The following is a 24133-nucleotide window of genomic DNA, read 5'->3' as shown; positions in this document are numbered from 1 at the left end:
GATAAAGTCTGTGTGGGTCCAGACAAAGCATGTCCCCTCCTGCCCCCTGACCTTTCTCTCCCTGCCCCCACCCACAGGCCCAACCACGGGGGCCCCAGATGCTGGGGAGGCTGCCTTCCTCAGATGCCTCCTGAGGGAAGATGGGCGTACTGGAAAAGTGAAGTCACCAGTGACCGCAGAAGGGAAATTGCACAGTTCTTTACTCAGGAACTCACCACGAACTGAAGCTAGCATTTAGCAACAGAAACGCCACAGTCTTGGACAAATCCCCCTCTCAAAACCTTCCCACCCGCCTCCCAGCTCCAGATGGCCTCACCAGAGGCGAGAGGAGTTGCTATCTGTCAAAGGACAGCAGGCCCAGGGAGGCAGGTCTGGCCTGTTGGGTGTGGCTGGGATCGCTGGCTAAAGGCTTCCCTTAGGAAAAGTGTGTGAGTTCCATCCAGGTTCCCCTTCCAGGATGAAGCGGGCCAGGAGCAACGCCTTGGAGGAGACAGGCCGAGAGGAGGAGCGGTCCGCTAGAGAACTCGGATTTGTGTGGGACTGAGAAGCCCTTGGCAGTTCAAGGTCACAGGGCAAGATGCCTTGGGAAGATGACTCACGATTAGATGGATGAGGCTACTGATATGGCTGGGTCTTCTCCCAGGAGTTATAGCTGATGTCTCCTATTGCTCATAATTGGTCTGCTATTCATCATTTTCACAATTGCTATTAGCTCAGTGACAGGCGGGACAAATGGTCTGGAGATAGTTTGGAATGCTGTGAGCACAGTCTATGGCCCTGATGACTGAGCAGGTCGATAAGGATAACACAGATCAGACATGAGAAGAGCTCCCACTCTTCCAGTCCTCAGCATTTACCAGTCATTCATGCAACACTTATTCCTATCACAGACATTTATGGAGTACCTTCTTTGGGCCAGGCCTTGTGCAAGGAGCTTATGATAAAATAAAGCGATGAACTCACAGTTCAGTGGAGAGAACAGATATGCAAATAGATAAAATCCTGTAGTTCATCAACGGATGTGCCATCCAAGGTGCCATGGGGGCCTTGAGTTCTGTTGGGAAATCAGAAGAGAGTCTTCAGAGAAGATTGCCATCGTAGTGGGTCTTAACTAATGAGAATGCTTTGTTTAAAGGTAGAATGGAGGAAAGATATTATAGGCTGAGGGAAGCCATGAGCAAAGGCACAGTGCCATCAGAGTCTGTTGCCTGTCTGGCTCACGACAGGTGGCTACCAGAGATGGTATGCAGGGCTGGGGAAGCCTGCGTAGTAGGATGTGATGTTGAGGAGATTGTACAGTATCACTGTGTAAAAGGCCCTGTGTGCCAGACTAAAACAGAGTATTTATTTTTAACATTTTCGATTTTTTTTTTTTTTTTTGCTTTTTCATGAATAGAACTTTTAAATAAATGAACGATGAAAGAATTTTACAAGATAAGCAAGAGAGAGGGGATGAAAGACAGACCCATGCTTCCCATAACACTGTTTTGACACAGCAACACAGAATATTTATACTGGTCGCAGTCATAGCTCTTTAACTGGTAAGAAACAGAAACCGAGCTGAAACTGCCTAAGGAAAGGATGGAGAAGTTATTATAATGCTATAGTGATGTCTCGTGTAACTCGAAGACTGAGCTCGCAGGATTAAATTAGCTCACATGGTGAAACATTTAGGCTTTGGGATTTGACGCACTTATGCGTGCATTTTGGGCTTTCCTCATAGCTCAGTTGGTAAAATATCTGCCGGCAATGTGGGAGACCTGGGTTCAATCCCTGGGTCGGGAAGATCTGGAGAAGGAAATGGCTACCCACTCCAGTATTCTTGCCTGGAGAACTCCATGGACAGAGCCTGGCAGTCTCCAGTCAATGGGGTTACAAGAGTCGGACACAACTTAGCCAATAATCCACCACCACCAAGTGTGAATTTTGCTCTGCCAAATACTGGCTACGTGACACAGGCAAAGAACACAGAGTCCCTGGGGCCTCAGTCTTAGATCAGATCAGATCAGTCACTCAGTCATGTCCGACTCTTTGTGACCCCATGAATCTCAGCCGCCAGGCCTCCCTGTCCATCACCAACTCCCGGAGTTCACTGAGACTCACGTCCATCGAGTCAGTGATGCCATCCAGCCATCTCATCCTCTGTCATCCCCTTCTCCTCCTGCCCCCAATCCCTCCCAGCATCAGAGTCTTTTCCAATGAGTCAGCTCTTCGCATGAGGTGGCCAAAGTACTGGAGTTTCAGCCTCAGCATCATTCCCTCCAAAGAAATCCCAGGGCTGATCTCCTTCAGAATGGACTGGTTGGATCTCCTTGCAGTCCAAGGGACTCTCAAGAGTCTTCTCCAACACCACAGTTCAAAAGCATCAATTCTTTGGCTCTCAGCCTTCTTCACAATCCAACTCTCACATCCATACATGACCACAGGAAAAACCATAGCCTTGACTAGACGAACCTTTGTCGGCAAAGTAATGTCTCTGCTTTTGAATATGCTATCTAGGTTGGTCATAACTTTCCTTGCAAGGAGTAAGCGTCTTTTAATTTCATGGCTGCAAGTCACCATCTGCAGTGATTTTGGAGCCCAGAAAAATAAAGTCTGACACTCTTTCCACTGTTTCCCCATCTATTTCCCATGAAGTGATGGGACCGGATGCCATGATCTTCGTTTTCTGAATGTTGAGCTTTAAGCCAACTTTTTCACTCTCTACTTTCACCTTCATCAAGAGGCTTTTTAGTTCCTCTTCACTTTCTGCCATAAGGGTGGTATCATCTGCATATCTGAGGTTATTGATATTTCTCCCGGCAATCTTGATTCCAGCTTGTGTTTCTTCCAGTCCAGCGTTTCTCATGATATACTCTGCATATAAGTTAAATAAACAGGGTGACAATATACAGCCTTGACGAACTCCTTTTCCTATTTGGAACGAGTCTGTTGTTCCATGTCCAGTTCTAACTGTTGCTTCCTAACCTGCAAACAAATTTATCAAGAGGCAGGTCAGGTGGTCTGATATTCCCATCTCTTTCAGAATTTTCCACAGTTTATTGTGATCCTCACAGTCAAAGGCTTTGGCATAGTCAATAAAGCAGAAATATATGTTTTTCTGGAACTCTCTTGCTTTTTCCATGATGCAGAGGATGTTGGCAATTTGATCTTTGGTTCCTCTGCCTTTTCTAAAACCAGCTTGAACATCAGGAAGTTCACGGTTCACATATTGCTGAAGCCTGGCTTGGAGAATTTTAAGCATTACTTTACTAGCGTGTGAGATGAGTGCAATTGTGTGGTAGTTTGAGCATTCTTTGGCATTGCCTTTCTTTGGGATTGGAATGAAAACTGACCTTTTCCAGTCCTGTGGCCACTGCTCTGTTTAAAGGGAGTGATGGAAGTACCCAAGTCATGGCATCACTGTGCAGATGAAAATGACTCCTCACGCCAAACACTGAGCACTGTGTCTGGCATGTGGTATTGCTCAACAATGCTCCCTGTTACTTTTAATGCTTTAAAACCCTACACTTCATCTTCTACCTGAGATGGATGAGAGCTAAAATATAGAGTGAATTGACAAGAAAAATAGCTCTCTGCCTGAGGATCATATAATCCTATCATCTCTTCTCTGTACATCTTGGGAAACAGACAGCTGACAGAGCCCCATGCAGCAGCATCTCAGTGGGTTGTGTATTTATTTCTTTAATAGTTTTTCATGTAGCAGAGGTAAGTGTGGCAAGAAGGGGTCTGGCCACCTCTCAATGTCTTCCCCGTGTCGCCCAAATTAACAAGCACTTCTGTTGGGCTCTCATCCTTCAGGCGAGAGTGGCTTGGAAAGCGTAGTTTATCCTGACAGGGGAAATTAGGTGTTGTTCCTGTGATTTATAGAGCCATAGATCGAGCTGCACAGGTTCTCATACAGGAAATGGGTCCTTGCCCATTAGTATGCCTTTACTGTGTGGTCTTGTGAGTGGGGGGCTCTGACTCAGAGGCTGAAACGGAGGGGTGGGGTAAGGGAGGTCCAGGGACAAAGTCTGGGAGCCTCTGCTCTGCTGCATTCGGTCTGGGGGACTTGGGCTGGGATGATTTCTCTGACCCTACACGTGCTAATCTGTAAGGATGAATGGGAACAGGAAGAGCTGCCATATCCACAGGTTGCTAGGAGTCTTACAGAAGCTAACAGAGCCCTAGCACCAGACCTAGAGTGAAGAAGAGCGTAATAGGTGTCTGTCTTCTTTATCCTGCTCCTGCCCTTCCTTGAAGACCGTCAGTGGCATGCTCAGCATCTGGGCTGTCTTCTACAGAGAGGATGCTCACTGCTGGAGTTTTGCGGTAGGCTTTATTTTTTACAGCAGATATGCATTCCCAGGAAAGCCCTCGGTGTAAAGTGCAGGGAGTCCCTGTATGCTCCCTGTTTTTCCCACGTGCAGTCCTCCCCACCACTGTCATACCGCACTACAGTAGTGCGCGTGTTACAATCGTGAGCTGGCACTGACACATCATTAACACCCGAAGCCCACAGTTTACATGAAGACCCACTCTTGGTGTGCGTTCTGTGAGTCCTGACAAATACACAATGACATGAATCCACTGTAATAGTATCCTATGGAATAGGGTAACTGCCCTAAAATCTAATGTGCTCCCCCATTCCCTCTTCCCTCCCCCCTCACCCCTGCCGACCACTGACCCTTTTGCTGCCTCCTTAGTTTTGCCTACTGGCATGAACCTTTAAGGGGTCCCAGGTAGTTTGTCTAGAATGGGAAGTGTTAAAGGGGGTGACAGAATTGTGAACAGCTTTATCCAGAAGACAAATCACATAATGATTAGAAGCAGCCATGTTCTGCTGTCCATGTATGTCCAAGTTGAAGCAAATACAGGTGACGATAAGGCCCAGAGAGGGTAATTGACTTACTGAGGTCACACAGCAAGTTAGGCAGAAAATGCTAGAGCTCCCTGGGATTCTCCTGTCTGATGCACTCATGCTCTATGGCCCCTTCCTGTGAGACTAGTCACTCCTCTGGCTTCTGTTACATTGAACTATATAAGATTGCTGACATGTGACTCAAACGTAGGTGATAGTTATATATTGCATTTTCATCAGCCCATTCCCATAGGTTCAGTGAAAAATTTCAGTATATGTTAAATGGAATCAAGAACTTAGCATTTAAAAAAAATGGATTGTCTCCATTAGATTATGTGTTTGGAGGCTTTGCATTTCAGAGCACCGGCTCTAGAGCTAGACTTCCTGGCTTCAAATCCTGACCACACCACTTCCTAGCCCCGGGATCTTGGGCATAAGTGTAACACAGAACATGGTAATCATGCCTACCTCTCAGGTTGTTGGGAGAATTAAATGAGTTAATACATCTAAAGTACTTAGGGTTATTGTGAGAAATAATACATGTAAAGCATTTAGAACAGTGCTTGGCTTGTAGTAAGCAAAGAGTCAGACATGAATGACTGAGTGACTGAACACACACAAGCATCAATAAGTGTTAAGTGCTGTTACTAATATCCTCCAGTGAGTAAGAATACTGTTCATGATGATAGGATCAACAGACCTGAGTTCAAATCCTTGTTCTACCCTCTTTAGCTGGATGACTTTGAATAGGCTGTTTCACGCTTCCAACCTCAGTTTCCTCATCTACAAAACGGCGACAGTAACAGTAGAACCTGCTTCATAAGGCTGTGGACAGGATTGAATGAGATGATGTACATTAAAGTGCTCACCACACTTTCAGTAAATGTTGCTATTATATTTGTTTCCTATCTAACAGCCTAAGAACTTGGTGGCTTGAACCCAGTTCCAAAGGTTGGCAGCCTTGTATAGTGAATGTTAGTTGATATGAAGACCTTAGTTTGTTTTCTGACAGATGTGTGTGGTGTAAACTTGGACAAGTCACTTTTCCTTTGGGGCCACCTCGTCTGCGCAGTTGTGAAGGCCAGTCTCACCTCTCAGGACTCTTTCAGGTCTGGAATGCCAGGGATCTGTGCAGTGAGTATGTGTGTCTGCCCTTCAGAGCTCTCTCTAGCTCCTGGGATCAGTACGTAGTTTGTTTCTACTTCCCTTTGCTCAGCTGCTCCCTAGTTCTGACTCTTCTCAGTAACCTTTCAGGATTATTCAAACGTGAATTACCTCTGTTCAGTTATGTGTTCCTGTGCAATCCCCAAAATTGGCAGCTTAAAATGATGATCATTTTATTGTGTCTAATGGTTCTGGGGGTGACTGGGCTGAGCAGGTCAGTTGTTTTTTTTAAATTATTTTTTGGTTGTGCTAGGTCTTCCTGGCTGCACACATCCTTTCTCTAGCTGCGGCGAGTGGGGGCTCGCCTTCATCGCGGTGCACGGGCCTCTCATTGCAGTGGCTGCTCTTGCTGTGGAGCACAGGCTCTAGGCATGCGAGCTCGGTAGTTGTGGCTCACAGGCTTTAGTTGCTCCACAGTATGGGCAATCCTCCTGGACCAGGGCTCGAACCTGCGTCCCCTGTATCAGCAGGCGGATTCTCACCCACTGTACCCACCAGGGAAGTCCTTGCTGGGCACTTCTGACGTGGTTCCCTCTTGTGGCTGCAGTCACAGGGTCTCTGTGGCTCACCCATGTGGCAGGTGACCCTGGCTACTGGCTGGGACCTCAGCTGGGTCTCTTGGTACAGTACCTACTCGTGGCCTCTCCATGTTGTCTGGGCTTCCTCACAGCATGGCAGTTGGACTCTAAGAGTGAACATTCCAAAAGACATGACATGGAAGCTGCCAGCTTCTGAAAACCTGAGCCCAGAAATTGAAGCAGCAGTAGTTTGGTAAGCAGATGTAGAGCATAGACTCAAGGGGAGAGAACCCGGATCCCGCCTTGTGTGGAGGAACATGTCAAAGATGTTTAGGGTCATGTTTTAAAGTCATCACAACTGCCTTCCTACTCTGTTTGGGAATAAGAGATTAAAATCAACTAACGTTAACCACTTCTCTTCCCATACATGTTCTCACATATCTGTTTAAGTATGCACCCATTGATTAGTAACAAGATGACCAGTTAATCTCCTCACTGTCAGGACATACCAACATCACTTATTTTTTTCCACAAAGAATGGGGGCTCTAGCCTCTGGTCTCCAGCCTCTGGTTTCCAAGTCCTGTAGCTACCAGGACAATGAGTGATGGACATTTTCTGTAGACATTCTAGGGGGTGTGCAGATGGCTGTATGGCAGGCGGCTCAGGTAGATCCTATCTAAGAGGTCCAGGCCAGGCTCTAAAATACTATTTCTGTCTCGGCACAGGTCCTGCTCTGATGCCTTCCTCAACCCTTCCATGCCCATCCATCCTAGCTCCTCCTGACCAATTAAACATGGTCAGCATGGGCTCAGGTACTAATCTCCCTACAAAACTAGAATGCCAACCACCCCCTTTCCTCCCATCTCTCTCCTGGGCCCTATTAGCATCTTATTTTAGATCTGAGTACTTCCAGGGCAAACAGGTATCCACCTACTCTCCTCCAAGCCGTAATCCCAAATGTCTCCAAAAGGCATTCTACCAGCACCCCCCCCCAACCCTCTTTTCAGTGACTCCAGAGAAACTTAATGTTTTCAAGGCGACCAGTTGCATTGCTGTCATCTCTTTTGCTGGAAAAAGGAAAACAGCAAGTATACACATTCATTCTTTGGCCAAGCATCCTATTACCTATATCTATGGAATTTAACACATGTTTTTGGGACCCTATGATATGTTGACTCCTTTGCTTGCAGCTGGGGAGAGAGAGAGATGAATCAAATATATTACCTTGGCTTGGAAGAGTTCCCAGCCTGATAAGCAAGAAGTGCACATAAATAAGCAAATTTCAAGAGAATGTGAAATGTGCAAAAATTGAATGAGAGGAGAGACAGAATCTCCCAAGCGTGATAGGATCCTGGTGAACAAAACATTCCCTGGATTTTAGCAAGGAAACATAAGTGGGGAAAGGGCATTTTAGATCAAAGGGAGAGTATGAGGAAAGGCTTGGTATGAAGCAGTGCACTCCTGTAAGATCCTGTATGCTGGCGCCTAGAGCAGCAATGGTGAGGAGGAGATGGAAGAAGAGCCACAGGCTGAACAGCAGAGGACTTTGAAAGATTAAGAAGTAGAGGCCTCGACCAGAATGTGGTGGAGCTTTTGAAGGGGTCCAAGCAAGGTGTGGAGAAGGCAATGGCCACCCACTCCAGTACTCTTGCCTGGAAAATCCTATGGACGGAGGAGCCTGGTAGGCTGCAGTCCTTGGGGTCGCAAAGAGTTGGACACAACTGAGTGACATCACTTTCACTTTTCCCTTTCATGCATTGGAGAAGGAAATGGCAACCCACTCCAGTGTTCTTGCCTGGAGAATCCCAGGGATGGCGGAGCCTGGTGGGCTGCCATCTATGGGGCTGCACAGAGTTGGACACGACTGAAGCGACTTAGCAGCAGCAGCAGCAAGTAAGGTGGGTGGAGTAGCAGTGATGTTTTAGAAAGCTGGGAGAGGATGTGCTGGGAAAGGTCGGAGCTGGAAGGCTAGTTGAGTTTATGACAGTTGCCTAGAGAAGAGGCATTACTCACCCATACCAGTAAGACAGCTGTGGGGTCAGGTGAGAGAAGTTGGTTTGAGACATATGAGGTAGAGGGAGGAGCCCAGAGTAACCCCCCAGTTTCTGGCTTGGAGGTACCAAATCCATGTGAGATACAAGTAATCTTAGGGGAAGGAGAGCATCACACATACATGTTTACCTGGCTTTATGATATCAGAGAAGGCAATGGCACCCCACTCCAGTACTCTTGCCTGGAAAATCCCATGGACGGAGGAGCCTGGTGAGCTGCAGTCCATGGGGTTGCTAAGAGTTGGACATGACTGAGTGACTTCACTTTCACTTTTCCCTTTCATGCATTGGAGAAGGAAATGGCAACCCGCTCCAGTGTTCTTGCCTGGAGAATCCCAGGGATGGCGGAGCCTGGTGGGCTGCCATCTATGGGGTCTCACAGAGTCGGACACGACTGAAGCAACTTAGTAGTAGTAGTAGTAGTAGTATGATACCATTTATAAACTTGGTTCATGTCATTCAGAATTCCATGTGAACTTTTAATTCAATTTAACAAATATTGACTGACTTATGTTACCTGCTAGATACTGTATCAGGCATGAATAGGGAACCTGGGGGTAAAAAGGTAGTCTATTCCTTTGTCTCTAGAAGGCCTTTCATCTCCTTAACCAATATGGCTTGAACAGCCTCAAGACCATGCTTATTAATACTGAATATAACATATTCATCAAGACTTGAGTGAGAAGATCAGGGTATCTTTGTGGTTACACAAACTAGAACCATCTCAGTGTCAAAAGTAGCAGACTTGGTGTCAGCCCCTGAGTATAACTGTCAATGGAAAACATAGCCACTGTAAGTATAGAATACGGAATTTAATTCATTGGCTTAGTGACTTTCCATTATATATAGATGATCCCAAGCATCTATCTTAAATACGGGGTGTCATCTTGAAGTTTAAGATTTCTAAGACATTGTCAGAATTTTTAGAGCTGGAAAGTCCTCTTCCTTTGCATTTCCATAAACCTCTGGCGTGAGTTACTTCATAACAGTTGAACCATATTAATTGTAATTGTGTATGTCTTCATCATTAGACTGTGAGTCCTTTGTAGTTCCCAGGAGGGCTTCCCAGGTGGCCCAGTAGTAATGAATCTGCCTGCCAGTGCAGGAGACAAAAGAGATGTGGGTTCAATCCCTGGGTCGGGAAGATCCCCTGGAGGAGGAAATGGCAATCCACTCCAGTGTTCTTGCCTGGAGAATTCCATGGACAGAGGAGCCTGGTGGGCTACAGTCCATGGGGTCGCAAAGAATCAGACACGACTGATCACAGGTAAGTCAAGTCCTTTGAAGTGAGTGACTGCGTCTTGTTCATCACCTTTCTTAGCATCTAGATGGCACATGGTACGGAGGAGGAAGTTCAGGGAATTAAACCTTTCAAAATAAAGCTTCTGTGTCCTCATTCTACAGATGGAGAAATTGAGGCTTAATGGGAGAAATAACTTATGCTGAGTTCAACTAGAGAAGTAACAACAGGGTCAGGAATAAATCCCTGTTTATTTTGATTGCTTAACATTTTTGTGGCTGTTTTCTCATCCTGCCGGGCTTCGTTTGCTAGCTAATTAGCCAGAAGTTGGAAACAGTCGCTAGCAGTGAGCAAACCTTCATTGTCATGAAAACAAATGGCCATGCAAATGTAACCCTTAGCCCTGTATTAAGGACAGGATTTGTTTCTTAAGTCCCTTCATTTACTCAAATGCTAAGAGTCAACAATGCCTCCAGTGTAAAGTTTTATTTTCCTCTGAGAACACACGCAGACACACACACATGCACACACACGAACACCACAGAAGCACGTGGTACAAGCCGAGCAGCTGAAAAGGATGTTTTGGATGAAATCTTGGCATTTATTGTTCCTGTGTGACCAGAGGTAGTCAAGGTTGCCAGAATTCAGATGGACTTCAGTTCAAATCCCTACTCCTCCACGTATCTGTGAATGGGGATAGGACACCTATCTCAAAGGGAAATTTTGAGGATTAAATGGAGGAACAGAGTCATTTCACCGCAAAGTTGCTCTATCGCCATGAATGAGCCAGCTAGCCTTTCTGGGCTGCTGTATGTGCATCTGCAAAACGGATTCAATTAGATGATTTACAGAGTCCCTGGAAGCTGGAACATTCTATGCTGCTTCTCCCTCGGGATCTATTTGGATTTGGGATGAAGTGTTGCAAGCACTGGAGACATAAGGAAGTGTGGACCTGAGCTGACGCATGTTGGCTCCTGCTGCCTTGCAAGGGCTCCCTGTCTGAAGCAGGCCTTTTATCAGCGTGCGTTTGAGCTCTGTCCACGGTTTGCCTGGCTGTCGCTGCAGTCCCCATTCTGTTCCCCAGGGTTTGGGAAAGAGCCAGTGGATGTGGAGATCCACAGGCAGGGTTTCTTCCCAAGAGCTGCTTGGATGGTAAAACTCACAAAGTCCAGAGAGATTTCCTGTTTTGTTTTTCACAAGCCCCAGTGACTATTGATTACAAAAACCATACACACACACACACACACACACACACACACACGCACACGCACGCACACACACCAAAACAAAACACATACACAAAACAGGATGTTCTCTCTCCTCCCTTTGCTGGAGTCCAGGGCAGGCTCTTACCATCTGTGTCACTTTCACCCATGCCTCTGGATTTCCCCATTATGATAATTAAGCCCTTAGCTCTAGCTGGAGATGTTACAGAATCATAAGCCATGAGCAGTTTTACATGTTAATTCAAGTAAGGGGGAAACTGCGAATGGAGGGAGGAGAAAGTCTGACAGTCAGAGTGACCTCCTGCCAGCCCACCTGGTTTCTGCCCTCATGAGAGCGCCCCGCTCTGGTGCTGAAGGAGAACAGACGTTTATTCCTAACATCAGTTGACTTGTAGTCAAGCGTTAGTCATTCAGTCGTGTCAGACTCTTTGTGACCCTGTGGACTGTAGCCTGCCAGGCTCCTCTGTCCATGGAATTCTTCAGGCAAGAATACTGGAGTGGGTTGCCATTTCCTTCTCCAAGGGATTGTTCTAACCCAAGGATGGAACCTGGGTCTCCTGCATTGGCAGGCAGATTCTTTACAGTCTGAGCCACCAGGGAAGCCAACTTTAGGTAATGTAGTAATATCCAATCTTAGTAAGAACAATGCTATTATTGTGTGCCAGACTCTGACCCACATAAATTATATACAAACAATGAATGGGATATATTTATACTTTAAAAGTTGTTTATTGGGAATTTTTAGTTTAAGTTGGCATCCTGTGTTTTTATTTACTGAGTCTGGCAATCCTACTTGGAACCAACCCCATTGTCCCAAGTGGTTAAGTAGAAAAGACCTATAATTCTGAGTCACAGAGGTCTGGGTTGGGATTCTCTTTTCATCATCCGCTTGCTGTGTGATCTTGGGAATATTACTTCACTGCTCTGATTCCTAGTCCTCACCTGTAAATGAAGATCATAGAATCTGTTTCTCAGGACTATTGTGAAAATTCCACTTTAATTCCCTAAAAGTATCTTACACTGTGTAGCTAGGTGCTTCCTGAACACTGTGTGTGCATGCTAAGTCACTTTGGTCGTGTCCGACTCTTTGCAACCCCATGGACGTTAGCTTGTATTATAGTTCTTTTTTATTTCTTTGGGTCGCTATTCTTAATTCGGGAGACATTAGATCATTTCTTCATCCCTTGGGAGAGAATATGAGAAAGGACATATGGCAGGAATAATCGAAGCCTTCTCATCAGAGGCCTTGAGAGGAATGTGTTGGAGGCTCACACGATAGTGTTCCTGTTGCACGTCTTCTCCTTCTAGGTCTGTGTTCTTTGCTAAGGAGGCACACCCACTTTACACAAATGTGCTGTGCTTGAGTCTTTTGACCAATGCAAGATGGAAAAAGTGTCACCTGGGTAATCAAGTGTCTTTAGTAGTAGGTGTTGGGAAGCTTTAAAAAGTACACAGAAAGTAAAAAATCATTAAAGAAAAGAGAAAGGAAGAAAGCATGTGGAACCTGTTACCTGGCAAAGAATAAAAGATGAGCACTCTCTGGAATTCCCAAGTTTGAAGAAGAGCTGTCAGACATTCTGAATCCCCAGTGCCATGAAATGGCAGTACAGACGGAGTTATTAAAGTAGAAAGCGTGGAGCTTCCCAGGCGGCTCAGTGGTCAAGAGTCCACCTGCCAGTGCAGGAGATGTGGGTTCTATCCCCGGGTCAGGAAGATCCCCTGGAGAAGGAAATGGCAACCCACTCCAGTATTCTCGCCTAGGAAATCCCATGGACAGAGCAGCCTGGCAGGCCACAGGCCATGAGGTCACAGAGTCAGACACGACTGAGTGCCTGAGTGCACACGCAAAGCAGAAAGCACATCTGAGCCTAAGCGTTATGATCAGTTTTTCAGTGTCCATTAATTTATTTAATAAATCTTGACCAAATAAGTGTTCTCAGTCTCATGAGAAGACTCATGTGGATAAGGCATGGCCTGTATTCTTGGTGAGATCAGAGTCTGTAGGGTGAGACGGGCAAATGAATGTGTTGGTTAGCTGTGACGCAGCATGCTGTGGTGTCTGGAAGAGAAACCTGCTTCCAGGCTTAAAGTCAAGGTAAGGTTCCCATAGAAAAGAAGGGTCTATTTGAGAACAAAAGAGCAAATTGGTTTCCAAGATGGTGGTGGGGTTGAGAGTATTCCAGTAGAGAGGACAGGGTGTGTTTTTTTAAAAAGAGCAAGAGACAATGAAGCACACTGTAATTAAATAGAACACTGATCACCACTTAGAACAAGGGTCAGCAAACAAGTGACCTTCAGAATGAATCAAGCCTGTCAGCTGTCTTTGTAAATAAAGTTTTACTGGAACTCAAACATGTCCATTCATTTAAACTATCGTCTATGTTGCTTTCATGCTGCAAAGGCAGAGTTAAGTAATTGTGGCAGAGACTGGCCATAAAGCCAGAAATATTTACTGTTTGGTCCTTTGCAGAAATGCTTTGCTATCTCCTAATTTAGAAAACACTTTTCCTAGACAGAAATTCAGCGTTGATGGCCATGGTAATGGTTGCATGAGTGTGGATGGTAGCATGCAAAGGAAAATCAGGCGTGGTGAGAGATGAGACCATGGAGGTGGTCAGGAGCTAGAGCAAGGGATTTAGAGTTTGTCCTGAGGGCTCTGAGGAGTCTCTGAAGGTTTACAAGCAGCATGGTGAGGTGGTCAGACTCCTACAACCAGCAGTGTGCTGAGGTATTAAAGAGGGCAGGGTTTGGAGCCAGACTGCCTTGGATCAGAGCCCAGCTCCATCATTTACGAGCTCCCATCAGTTACCAGAACCTCAGACAAATGACTTACCTTCTGTGTGTCTCAGTTTTCCAGTTGGTAGAGTGGGAGATAATAAGAGTTATTTTTTATTATAGCTATTGTGTGGGCTAGTGAAGGTGAAATAAGTGAACATAGGTGGAGTGTCAGGCCCAGGGGAGGATCTCATGGGATGCTATTACCGTTCTGCCTCAGTGATCACTCTGCTACTGGGTAGGGAATGACTCAACACAGAAGAACCTGGTGCTAGAATGCTAGGGCCTTAGGCAGGAGATGGTGCCCTGCGCCCAGGAGGACAGTTCTGAAGCTCGGGCCACTACTGGCATGGCTTCTGGGACTGACTCTCTATTCTCCACCGTTGTCATCATCCTCTCTTTTGTTCTCCTTTGTTCCAGGCCTTCAGGAGTGCACTGATGAGCTCTTACTGGTGCTCGGGGAAAGGGGATGTGATTGATGACTGGTGCAGGTGTGACCTCAGCGCCTTCGATGCCAGTGGGCTCCCCAACTGCAGCCCCCTCCCGCAGCCGGTGTACGTATGTATGGCCCCCCTTTCCACGAGCTCATACGCCTGTCCTGCCAGCCCAGGCCATGGCTTGCTTCTCCTCCCAGGGTGCTTCACCAGAGGCCTGAAGTCTCTCAGGGCCTGCTTCCTCCTATGCAAAAGCATGGAGCTTTGACAGAACAAAATCGTGGCTCAGGGGTAGACGCTTACACTGCAGCATGTGCTATGTTAATAGCACCAAGCCATCCATCATTACTTCTTTTAACCCATCCATTCGGCAAAAGTTTACTGGATGCCAACTACTGCTTCGTCAGGTCCCGTGTTGACCACCAGGGCTACTGAGATAAAGAAAGGGTAGGACCTTTTCTAAGGAGCTTTCTGTTATTCATTCATTCAACAAATAAGTTTTAAACACCTGCTATGTGTCAGACACTGGAGAATTCACTAATGAGCAAGACAGGCCCAGTGTATGCACTTAGGGGGCTGACCGTTTAGGGAAGGGGACAGATGGCAAAGCAAAAACAGAAGCAGCGTACCATTTAAACGTTTAAATAATGAAAACATGGGAGAAAAAGAAAAGATGTGCTAATGGAGAGAACAAAATGGGGAGGCTGTAGTTGGAGGAGAGGAAGATAGCCTGGAAGCCTCTCTGAGAAGACCTGAATTAGAGTCAGGCTTGTCAGGCAGCCAATGGCAACAGACATGGTTCAGGAAAAAGACAGAGCACCTGGGAAAGCCCTGACCCAGGAAATTCACCATTTGAGGAAGTAGAGAAAGGTCATCATGATTAGAGGAGTAAGGTTAAGAAGGAGGGTGGAGTGGGGAGCAGAGGAATCCAGGCAGGAACCAATATTGAGGATCCCTTGTGAGACAGTCATTGAAGAGTTGGCGGCTATGGTGGAAAGAGAGAAGGCATCTGGGCTGGGGGACATGGAAAGTCACTGTCGTGTTTCCGTCCCCAGCTTGCTGTGTGACTTTATGCAGAGCATTCTCTTTTCTGGACCTTGCTTTTACCTCTATGAAATGAAGGGATTGCACTTCCTTCTCTCAAAGGACCCTCCCCGTTCTTACCTTCCAGCATTCTGTTATTTCTTCCTTTATAAAAGGATTCCTGCCCTCTGTGAGGGGTTATTGATTTAAGGATAGTGAAACATTGACTGATATACTGGGGGACTGAAGAGAATGTCAGGGAGGCTGGAAGATACTGTGTTTGAAGGCACTGCCAATTTAATTGACAATGAAGCATCATGGAGAAATAGTTTAAACAAATAGCAAGCTAATTGATTTTCTGTGAGCACGTACTGTGTGCTTGGATTAATTTACTGGATTCCACATGGATCCTGAAGGGTAGCTCTTCTTATCCCCATTATAAACAAGGAGACAGAGGCTGAAAGAGGTGAGATTAGTTGCTTAAGTATATGCAAAGGGTTACTGGTGGATTGAATCCGAGTTTGAAACCAGACTGAAACCCACACTTTTAATCTGGACACATGCACACTTCCTTGGGGCCCAGACAATACTGGCTGGCAAAAAAAACCCCACCTTCCCTGTCATCCCCCCAGGCTGCGGCTCTCCCCAACAGTAGAGCCCTCCAGCACCGTGGTCTCCTTGGAGTGGGTGGACGTTCAGCCAGCTATTGGGACCAAGGTTTCTGACTATATTCTGCAGCACAAGAAAGTGGACGAGTACACAGATACAGACCTCTACACGGGTAAGTAGAAAGCCCAAGGCTTCCTCTTTTGTTGAGATGGTGTGACAGAGGAGGGCAACTGGGATTATCTAAATATCTCTGCACACTTGGTGTTTTCTGAACTGAGAAGGCATCGGGAAGTGTCATTGTTTGGTGTCTGTGACCTCATGCCCACACCTGTGTGCTTTTGGTGTGTGATTTTCAGCAGGGGAAGGTAGCAATTTGTACTTGGAAAGAAAATTCTGAGTCTCTAAGTTGGATCCTCAAAGTCATATACCAAGGTGTTAGTTAATTCAAACAAGGATTTGACCTTTTCTACTTGGAAGGGTCTACAGGTTACCTTTTTTGAAGACCTTGATCTGTAAATATGTTATCTCTGGGACTGAGATAAAGACGTTCAAGGGATTCCCGTCTCCACTGTGATGTACTGAGACAGTTGTCTTTCGTGTTGGGGAAGAGGATATGGAAATCATCCAGACCTGCAGAAGAAGATGGGAAAAGTGGTTCTTGAGTGCTTTGTGGCCAGTCGCTCAGTTGTCTCCGACTCTTTGTGACCCTTCTGTCCATGGGATTCTCGAGGCAAGAAGACTGGCGTGGGTTGCCATTTCCTCCTCTAGGCCCAAGTGCTTTGAGTATTCTTAAAGAGTGTACAAGAGGCCGCTTCATCCTGAAGGTGGATCTGCAGAGCTGGTCTGGCTGAGGGCAGGCGGGGAGCCTGGGTCTGTGGGAGCTGGACTTGAGGCTGGGCCACGAGAGCAGGCCTGGCGCTGGTGAGTGTCAGGGGCCTGGGGCCATGGGAGCCAGCCTGGTTCTGGGGTGGGTCGAAATCTGGAGTTGGTGCTAGCTGACCTCATGCTGGGCCCAGATGGAACCCTGGATTCAAGGATAGATCACCTGGGGGCCTTTGGAGCTGGCAGGTGCCAAGGTGGCATGGGGGCCTGGGTTCAGGGGAGCCCACAGGAAGCCTGGTGCTATAGAAGCTGCAGGGGCCCTGGAGCCAGCAGTTGCTGGGTTGAGCCAGAGGCCTGGATCCACACAGACATCTGCTGGGAGCCTCCTGCAGCCATGAGAGCTGACTCTGGAGTGCAGGTGGAATGGGCCTCAGTTTTTTCTCTTTCCTTCCATAGGGAAAGTCGCAAAGAGTTGGACATGACTGAGCGACTTCACTTTGTTTCCATAGGGATGGTTCTTTCTCTGCACGGGGCTGCTCAGGCCTGGGGAAGAGGTTATAGGAGTAACATGAATCTATCTTTCTGACCCTCCTCAAAGCATTTTTTTTGTTACTTTTGTGCTTCACCTGGGAGCTACAATCTCTATTTACCTAGAAACCTTAGTTCTTGTGAGTCTGTTTCTGTGCATATATAGTTATTCAAATTAATATTTCGGTTCAAATTGTCCCCACAGTGCTGTGATTAGGATGGATGGGTTCAAAGCATTTTTCGGTGGAGGTGGTTAGAAGGATGATGGGGGTATTGGGGGTAGGGGGAGAGAGGCGAGTGTTAAAAATTCTTAGGTGACTATTTTGCTGATAGTAGTCGCTGAACAATTACCAAGTCTATTTTGATAGATCAAGTCATGAATACCAGAGAGGTCTGTGACCTTCCCAAAGTCTCACAACTGGTCTGTCTTGCTCCCAACACAATGCTTGTGTCTTTATTTATTATATTTGATGGTAAAAAGCTGAATGCTAGTTTGCTGCTTTGCTTTAATTAGAAAATGAATATTGAGTTATGTGTGTCATAGTTTATGTTTCTTAGTTTGTTAATATGGTACATTGATACATCTTCAAACGATTGAAAAAAAAAAAAAAGCCTTGCCTTGCATTCCTGGAATAAATCCCACATGGTCATGATGCACTATCTTTTTTATATATTGTTGTATTTGTTGTGTTAAAATTTTATTTAGATTTTTATATTCTTGTTTGTGAGGGGTTTTACTGAGTAGTTTTCTTGTAATGCTTGTATCCGTGTTATATGTGTCATTATATATATATAATGCTTGTATATGTGTCAGCATAACTCTGGGCTCTCAAAAAAAATTGCAAGATATTTTCTTCTTTTTCATTTTCTCAAAGAGTTTGGATAGAATCAGAGTTTGGGTAATATAGTTTTAAAAATTGTTTGGTAGAATTCACAAGTGAAATAATCTGAGCTTGGAACTTTTCTTGGTTTAAATTACTAATTTAATTCTCTGATAGATATAGGGCTACTCAGGCTATGTATTTCTTCTTAACTGATTTTGGTACCTTGTGTGTTTTAAAGTATTTATCCATGTCATGTAAATTATAAAATTTACTGGGAAAAAAAACTTGTTAGTGATATTCTGTTATTATTTTTAATATTTATGGAATTTATAGTGATGTCAATCTCTTATTCTTGATATTGGTAATTTCTTTCATCTCTCCATGGGATTTTTCAGGGAAGAATACGGGAGTGGGTTGCCATTTCCTACTCCAGGGGATCTTCCCAACGCAGGAATCAAGCCTGTGTCTCCTACGTCTCCTGCATTATCAGGCTGATTCTTTACCACTGAGCCATCTGGGAATCCCTATGTTCTTAAAGAATCAGCTTTAATTTCACCCATTTTCACTATTATTTTTCATTTCATTGATTTCTACTCTGATCTTTGTTGTGTTTTTGTTTTTTTCCTTTTGCTTATTTTAGATTTTGTTTGTTCCTATTTTTGTTGTTGTTGTTAATTTTAACTTGGTAGCTGAAGTTGTTGATTTGAGATTTTTCTTGTAAGACATTCTAATTTCCCTTTAGTTTTCTTTTTTGACCCTTGGGCTCTTTAGATGCATGGTACTCAATTTCCAAATATTTGGAGACTTTTTAGATACCTTTCTCCTCGAGTTTTAATTTGATTATATTATGCCAGAGTACACACTTTTTATGACTTTAATCTTTAATTTTTCTATGTTATTTTATAGTGGAGTAGGGTTTATTAACAAGTTGTGTTTTAGGTGTACAGCAAAGCGATTCAGTTATACATATGTTCAAGCTCTTTGCCCATTTAGGTTATTACAGAATACTGGGTAGAGTTCCCTGTGTCATGCACGAGGTCCTTGTTGATTATCTGTTTTAAATATAGTGGTGTGTACATGTCTGTTCCAAATTCCCAATCTTTTCCTCTCCCTGATCCTTCCCCCGATAGCCAAAAGTTCGTTCTCTGTTTCTATTTTGTTAATAAGTTAATTTGTATTGCTTTTTGTTTAGGTTCTGCATATAAATGATATCATATAATATTTGTCTTTGTCTGACTTCGCTTAATATGATAATCTCCAGGCCCACTCATGTTGCTGCAAATGCATCATTTCATTTTTAATGCCGTAGTAATATTCCATTGTATTTATGTATCTCTCTCTCTTTTTTTTTTTTAATCCATTTATCAGTTGATGGACATGTAGTTTGTTTCCATGTCTTGGCTATTGTAAATAGTGCAGCAGTGAATATTGAGGTGTGTGTATCTTTTTGAATTATTATTTTCTCTGAATCAATGCCCAGAAGTAGAATTGCCGGATCATTTAAAATTTATTGAGACTGATTTTATGGCATCAAATTTGGTCTATCATTGTTTTCAGTGTCCAGTTTAAAATCATGTCTACCCTTCTATTTATCAATGAGTTTTTCTGTGAATACCAGTTAGATCAGATTTGTTGGTTGTGATTTTCAAGTCTTCTGAATTCTTAGATTTTCTGTCTTCTTACTGTTCAGTACCTGAAAGTGTAGTATTGAAACCTCTGATGATGATTGTGGATACATCTATATATTTATCCTTACAGTTCTATCAGTTTTTACTTTATGCATTTTGAAGCTCTTATTCACTGAGTAAACATTTAGAAGTTTTATATCTTCTTGATGAATTGAACCCTTTATTACTATGAAATGGTTGTCTATATCCCTTCCTCCTTTGTCATATAATAGATTAGGTGAACATCAATGCATGAGTTTATCTCCGGGTTTTCTATCCTCCCTTGAGTCACAATTTTGTTTTTATGCCAGTACCATACTGTCTTGATTACAGTAAGTTTTTAGTATAGTCTGAACTTAGGGAGCATGGTTCCTTTAGCTCCATTTTTCTTTCTGAAGATTGCTTTGGTTATTTGGAGTCTTTTGTGTTTCCATACAAATGTTAAAAAAAAAAAATGTTCTAATTCTGTGAAAAATGCCTTTGGTACCTTGACAGGGATTGCACTGCATCTGTAGATTGCTTTGAATATTAGTATAGTCATTTTCACAGAATTGATTCTTCTGTGGTATATCTCCATTTGTTTGTGTTCTCTTTGATTTCTTTCATCAGTATCTTACAGTTTTCTGAATATAGGTCTTTTGCTTCTGTAAGCAGGTTTATTCCTAGGTATTTTATTCTTTTTGTTGCAGTGGAAATGGGATTGTTTCCTTAATTACTCTTTCTTTTTCAAATTACTCTTTTTTATATTTCTTTGTTAGTGCATAGGGATGTAAGATATGTCTGTGTATTAATTTTGTATCCTACAACTTTACAATATTCAGTGATTAGCTCTAGTAGTTTTCTGGTGACATCTTTAGGATTTTTTATGTACAGTATCATGTCATCTGCAAGCAGTGACCGTTTTACTTCTTTTCAAATTTGGATTCAATTTATTTCTTTTCTTCTCTGTTTGGCCTGGCTAGGAATTCCAAAACAATGTTGAATAAAAATAGCAAGACTGAACATCCTTATCTTATTCTTGATCTTAGAGAAGATGCTTTCAATTTTTCACCATTGAGAATTATGTTTGTTGTGGATTTGTCCTATATGACCTTTATTATGCTGAGGTCAATTCCCTCTGTGCCCGCTTTCTGGAGAGTTTTTATCATAAATGGGTGTTGAATTTTGTCAAAAGCTTTTTTTTCATCTATTGAAATGATCATATGGTTTTTATTAATCAGTTATGGTTGGTAGAATTTGTGTTTGAAACCATCTGGTCCTGGACTTTTGTTTACTGGAAGACTTTTAATCATAGCTTTAATTTCATTACTTGTGATTGGTCTTTTCATATTTTATATTTCTTCCTGGTTCAGTCTTGGAAGGTTGTTCCTTTCTAAGAATTTGTCCATTTCTTCCAGGTTGCTCAGTTTTTTGGGGCATATAATTGCTTGTAGTAGTCTCTTATGATCCTTGTATTTCTATGGTGTTAGTTTTAATTTCTCTTTCATTTCTAATTTTATTGATTTGAGTATTCTCTCTTTTCTTCTTGATGAATTGGCTAAAGGTTTATCAGTTTTGTTTATTTTCTCAAAGAGTCAGCTTTTAGTTTCATTGATCTTTGCTATTGTTTTCATTTCTATTTCATTTATTTCTGCTTTTGTCTTTATGATTTCTTTCCTTCAACTAACTTTTTTTTTTCCTTCTGTTGCTGCTGATGTTCTTCCTGTAATTGCTTTAGATACAATGTTATGTCATTTATTTGAGATATTTCTTGTTCTTAAGGTGGGATTGTATTGCTATAAACCTCGCTCTTAGAATAACTTTTGCTGCATCCCATAGGTTTTGAGTCACCATGTTCTCACTGTCATCCGTTTCTGGGTATTTCTGATTTCCTCTTTGATTTCCTCAGTGATCCATATTGCTTAGCTTCCATGTGTTTGTGTTTTTTTTTTTGTTTTTTTTTTACAGTTTTTCTTTCTTTCCCCCATAATTGATTCCTAATCTCATAGTGCTGTGGCCTAAAAAAAGATGCTTGATACAATTTCACTTGTCTTAAGCATACCAAGGTTTAGTTCATGACCCAAGATGTGATCTATCTTGGAGAATGTTCCATGTTCTCTTGAGTAGAAAGTGTATTCTGCTGCTTTTGGATGGAATGTCCTATAGGTATCGATTAAATCTACCTGGTCTAATGTGTCATTTAAGTCTTGTGTTCCCTTATTAATTATTTGTATATCTGTCCATTGGAGAAAATGGAGTGTTAAAGTCCCCCACTATTATTGTGTTAATGTCAGTTTTTGTTTTCATGGCTGTTAGCATTTGCCATATGTATTGAGGTTCTTCTGTGTTGGGTGCATAAATATTAACAATTGTTATATCTTCTTGGATTGATCCCTTGATCATTATGTAGTGGCCTTCCTTGTCTCTTATAACAGTCTTTATTTTTGTCTGATATGAGTACTGCTACTCCAGCTTTCTTTTGATATCCATTGGCATGGAATATCTTTTTCCATCCCCTCTATCTTCTTTCAGGTCAGTTCAGTCGCTCAGTCGTGTCCGACTCTTTGCAACCCCATGAATCGCAGCACGCCAGGCCTCCCTGTCCATCACCAACTCCCGGAGTCTATCCAAACCCATGTCCATCAAGTCGGTGATGCCATCCAGCCATCTCATCCTCTGTCATCCCCTTCTCCCGCCCTCAATCTTTCCCAGCATCAGGGTCTTTTCAAATGAGTCAGCTCTTCACAATAGGTGGCCAAAGTATTGGAGTTTCAGCTTCAACATCAGTCCTTCCAATGAACATCCAGGACTGATCTCCTTTAGGATAGACTGGTTGGATCTCCTTGCAGTCCAAGGGACTCTCAAGAGTCTTCTCCAACACCACAGTTCAAAAGCATCAATTCTTCAGTGCTCAGCTTTCTTTATAGTCCAACTCTCACATCCATACATGATCACTGGAAAAACCATAGCTTTGACTAGATGGACCTTTCATGGCAAAGTAATGTCTCTGCTTTTAAATATGCTATCTAGGTTGGTCATAACTTTCCTTCCAAGGAGTAAGCATCTTTTAATTTCATGGCTGCAATCACCATCTGCAGTGATTTTGGAGCCCAAAAAAATAAAGTCTGACACTGTTTCCCCATCTATTTCCCATGAAGTGATGGGACCAGATGCCATGATCTTTGTTTTCTGAATGTTGAGTTTTAAGCCAACTTTTTCACTCTCCTCCTTCACTTTCATCAAGAGGCTTTTTAGCTCCTCTTCACTTTCTGCCATAAGGGTGGTGTCGTCTGCATATCTGAGGTTATTGATATTTCTCCGGGCAATCTTGATTCCAGCTTGTGCTTCATCCAGCCCAGTGTTTCTCATGATGTACTCTGCATATAAGTTAAATAAGCAGGGTGACAATATCTTCTTTAGTTGATTCCATTTTGTTTCTTTTGTTGACTTACTATAGTTATAACTCTCTTTTCTTTTATTAGTGACTATTTTAAGGTTCGTACATTCATATTTAATATATCACAATGTGCCATCAAGTGCTATTATAGCACTTCACATACAGTAGAGGAACCTTATCTGTGTACTTTTATTTCTCTCCTCTGAGTCTTTATCTTGTGTTGTCATACATTTTACTCATATAAAGATGATTCATAATTATTGTTACTTTCCTTAAAAAGTAAATTACCCTTTAAATATATTTAATTAATAAAATTAGTTTTATGTGTTTACTCATGTACTTACTTTTTTGATGCTCTTCATTCTTTCACATGCATCCATATTTTCATCTTAATTTATTATCTTTCTGTCTGAAAGATATCTTTTATTATTTTTATATTTCAGGTCTGTTAATGATGAATTCATTGTGCCATTTTTTTTTTTTAAGTTGTTACTGCTGGATACTGTATTCTAGACTGACATACTTTTCTTTTTGTAATTTAATGATGTTGCTCCTATATCTTGCTTAAATTATTTGTATTGAGAAATCTCTTTTGTTTCTATTTTTGGTCCCTTATGTTTATATAGGGGACCTCCCCTCCCCCTGGCTCCTTCTAAGATTTTTTCTTTACTTTTGGCTTTGAGAAATTTATTATTTATTATGTTTGAGTTTTATTAAGCTTCTTAGATTTATGGGTTTAAAGTGTTATCCCATCTGGAAAATTGGGGGCCATTATTCTTCCTATTTTCCATCTTTTTTCTCCTTCAGTGACTCTAATAATAAGTGTATTTAGTCACTTGAAATTGTTGTTTATCTCACTGATGCTCTTTTCATTTAAAAAAATTATTTATTTTTGTTTGTTTCATTTTGAATAGTGTTTAGTGCTGTGTCTTTAGTGTTTCCTGCAAAATCTAATCTACTGTTAGTCTATGCAGTGAATTTTTTTTTTAACTCAGACATTGTAATTTTCATCTTAGAAAGTTCAGTTTGAAT

General features: G+C 43.0%; 1 protein-coding gene across 14 annotated transcripts in view; it reads left to right on the top strand.

The window, feature by feature from the left end:
• ASTN2 (astrotactin 2) overlaps nucleotides 1-24133 on the top strand; it is a 1030196-nt gene that overhangs the window by 845614 nt on the left and 160449 nt on the right. For 13 of the 14 annotated variants that reach the window (XM_045165169.1, XM_045165168.1, XM_045165167.1 and 10 more), the window contains 2 exons: nucleotides 14239-14372; nucleotides 15908-16056. In XM_045165169.1, coding sequence (XP_045021104.1) covers nucleotides 14239-14372; nucleotides 15908-16056 — 283 coding nt within the window. Of the gene's footprint in view, nucleotides 1-14238; nucleotides 14373-15907; nucleotides 16057-16492; nucleotides 18320-24133 lie in introns of those variants that run through there. The other variant, XM_045165173.1, reaches the window with a different exon arrangement.

This window comes from Bubalus bubalis, chromosome 3 (assembly GCF_019923935.1).
Source record: "Bubalus bubalis isolate 160015118507 breed Murrah chromosome 3, NDDB_SH_1, whole genome shotgun sequence".
NCBI lineage: Eukaryota > Metazoa > Chordata > Mammalia > Artiodactyla > Bovidae > Bubalus > Bubalus bubalis.
This window is presented reverse-complemented; position numbering and strand designations above follow the sequence as displayed.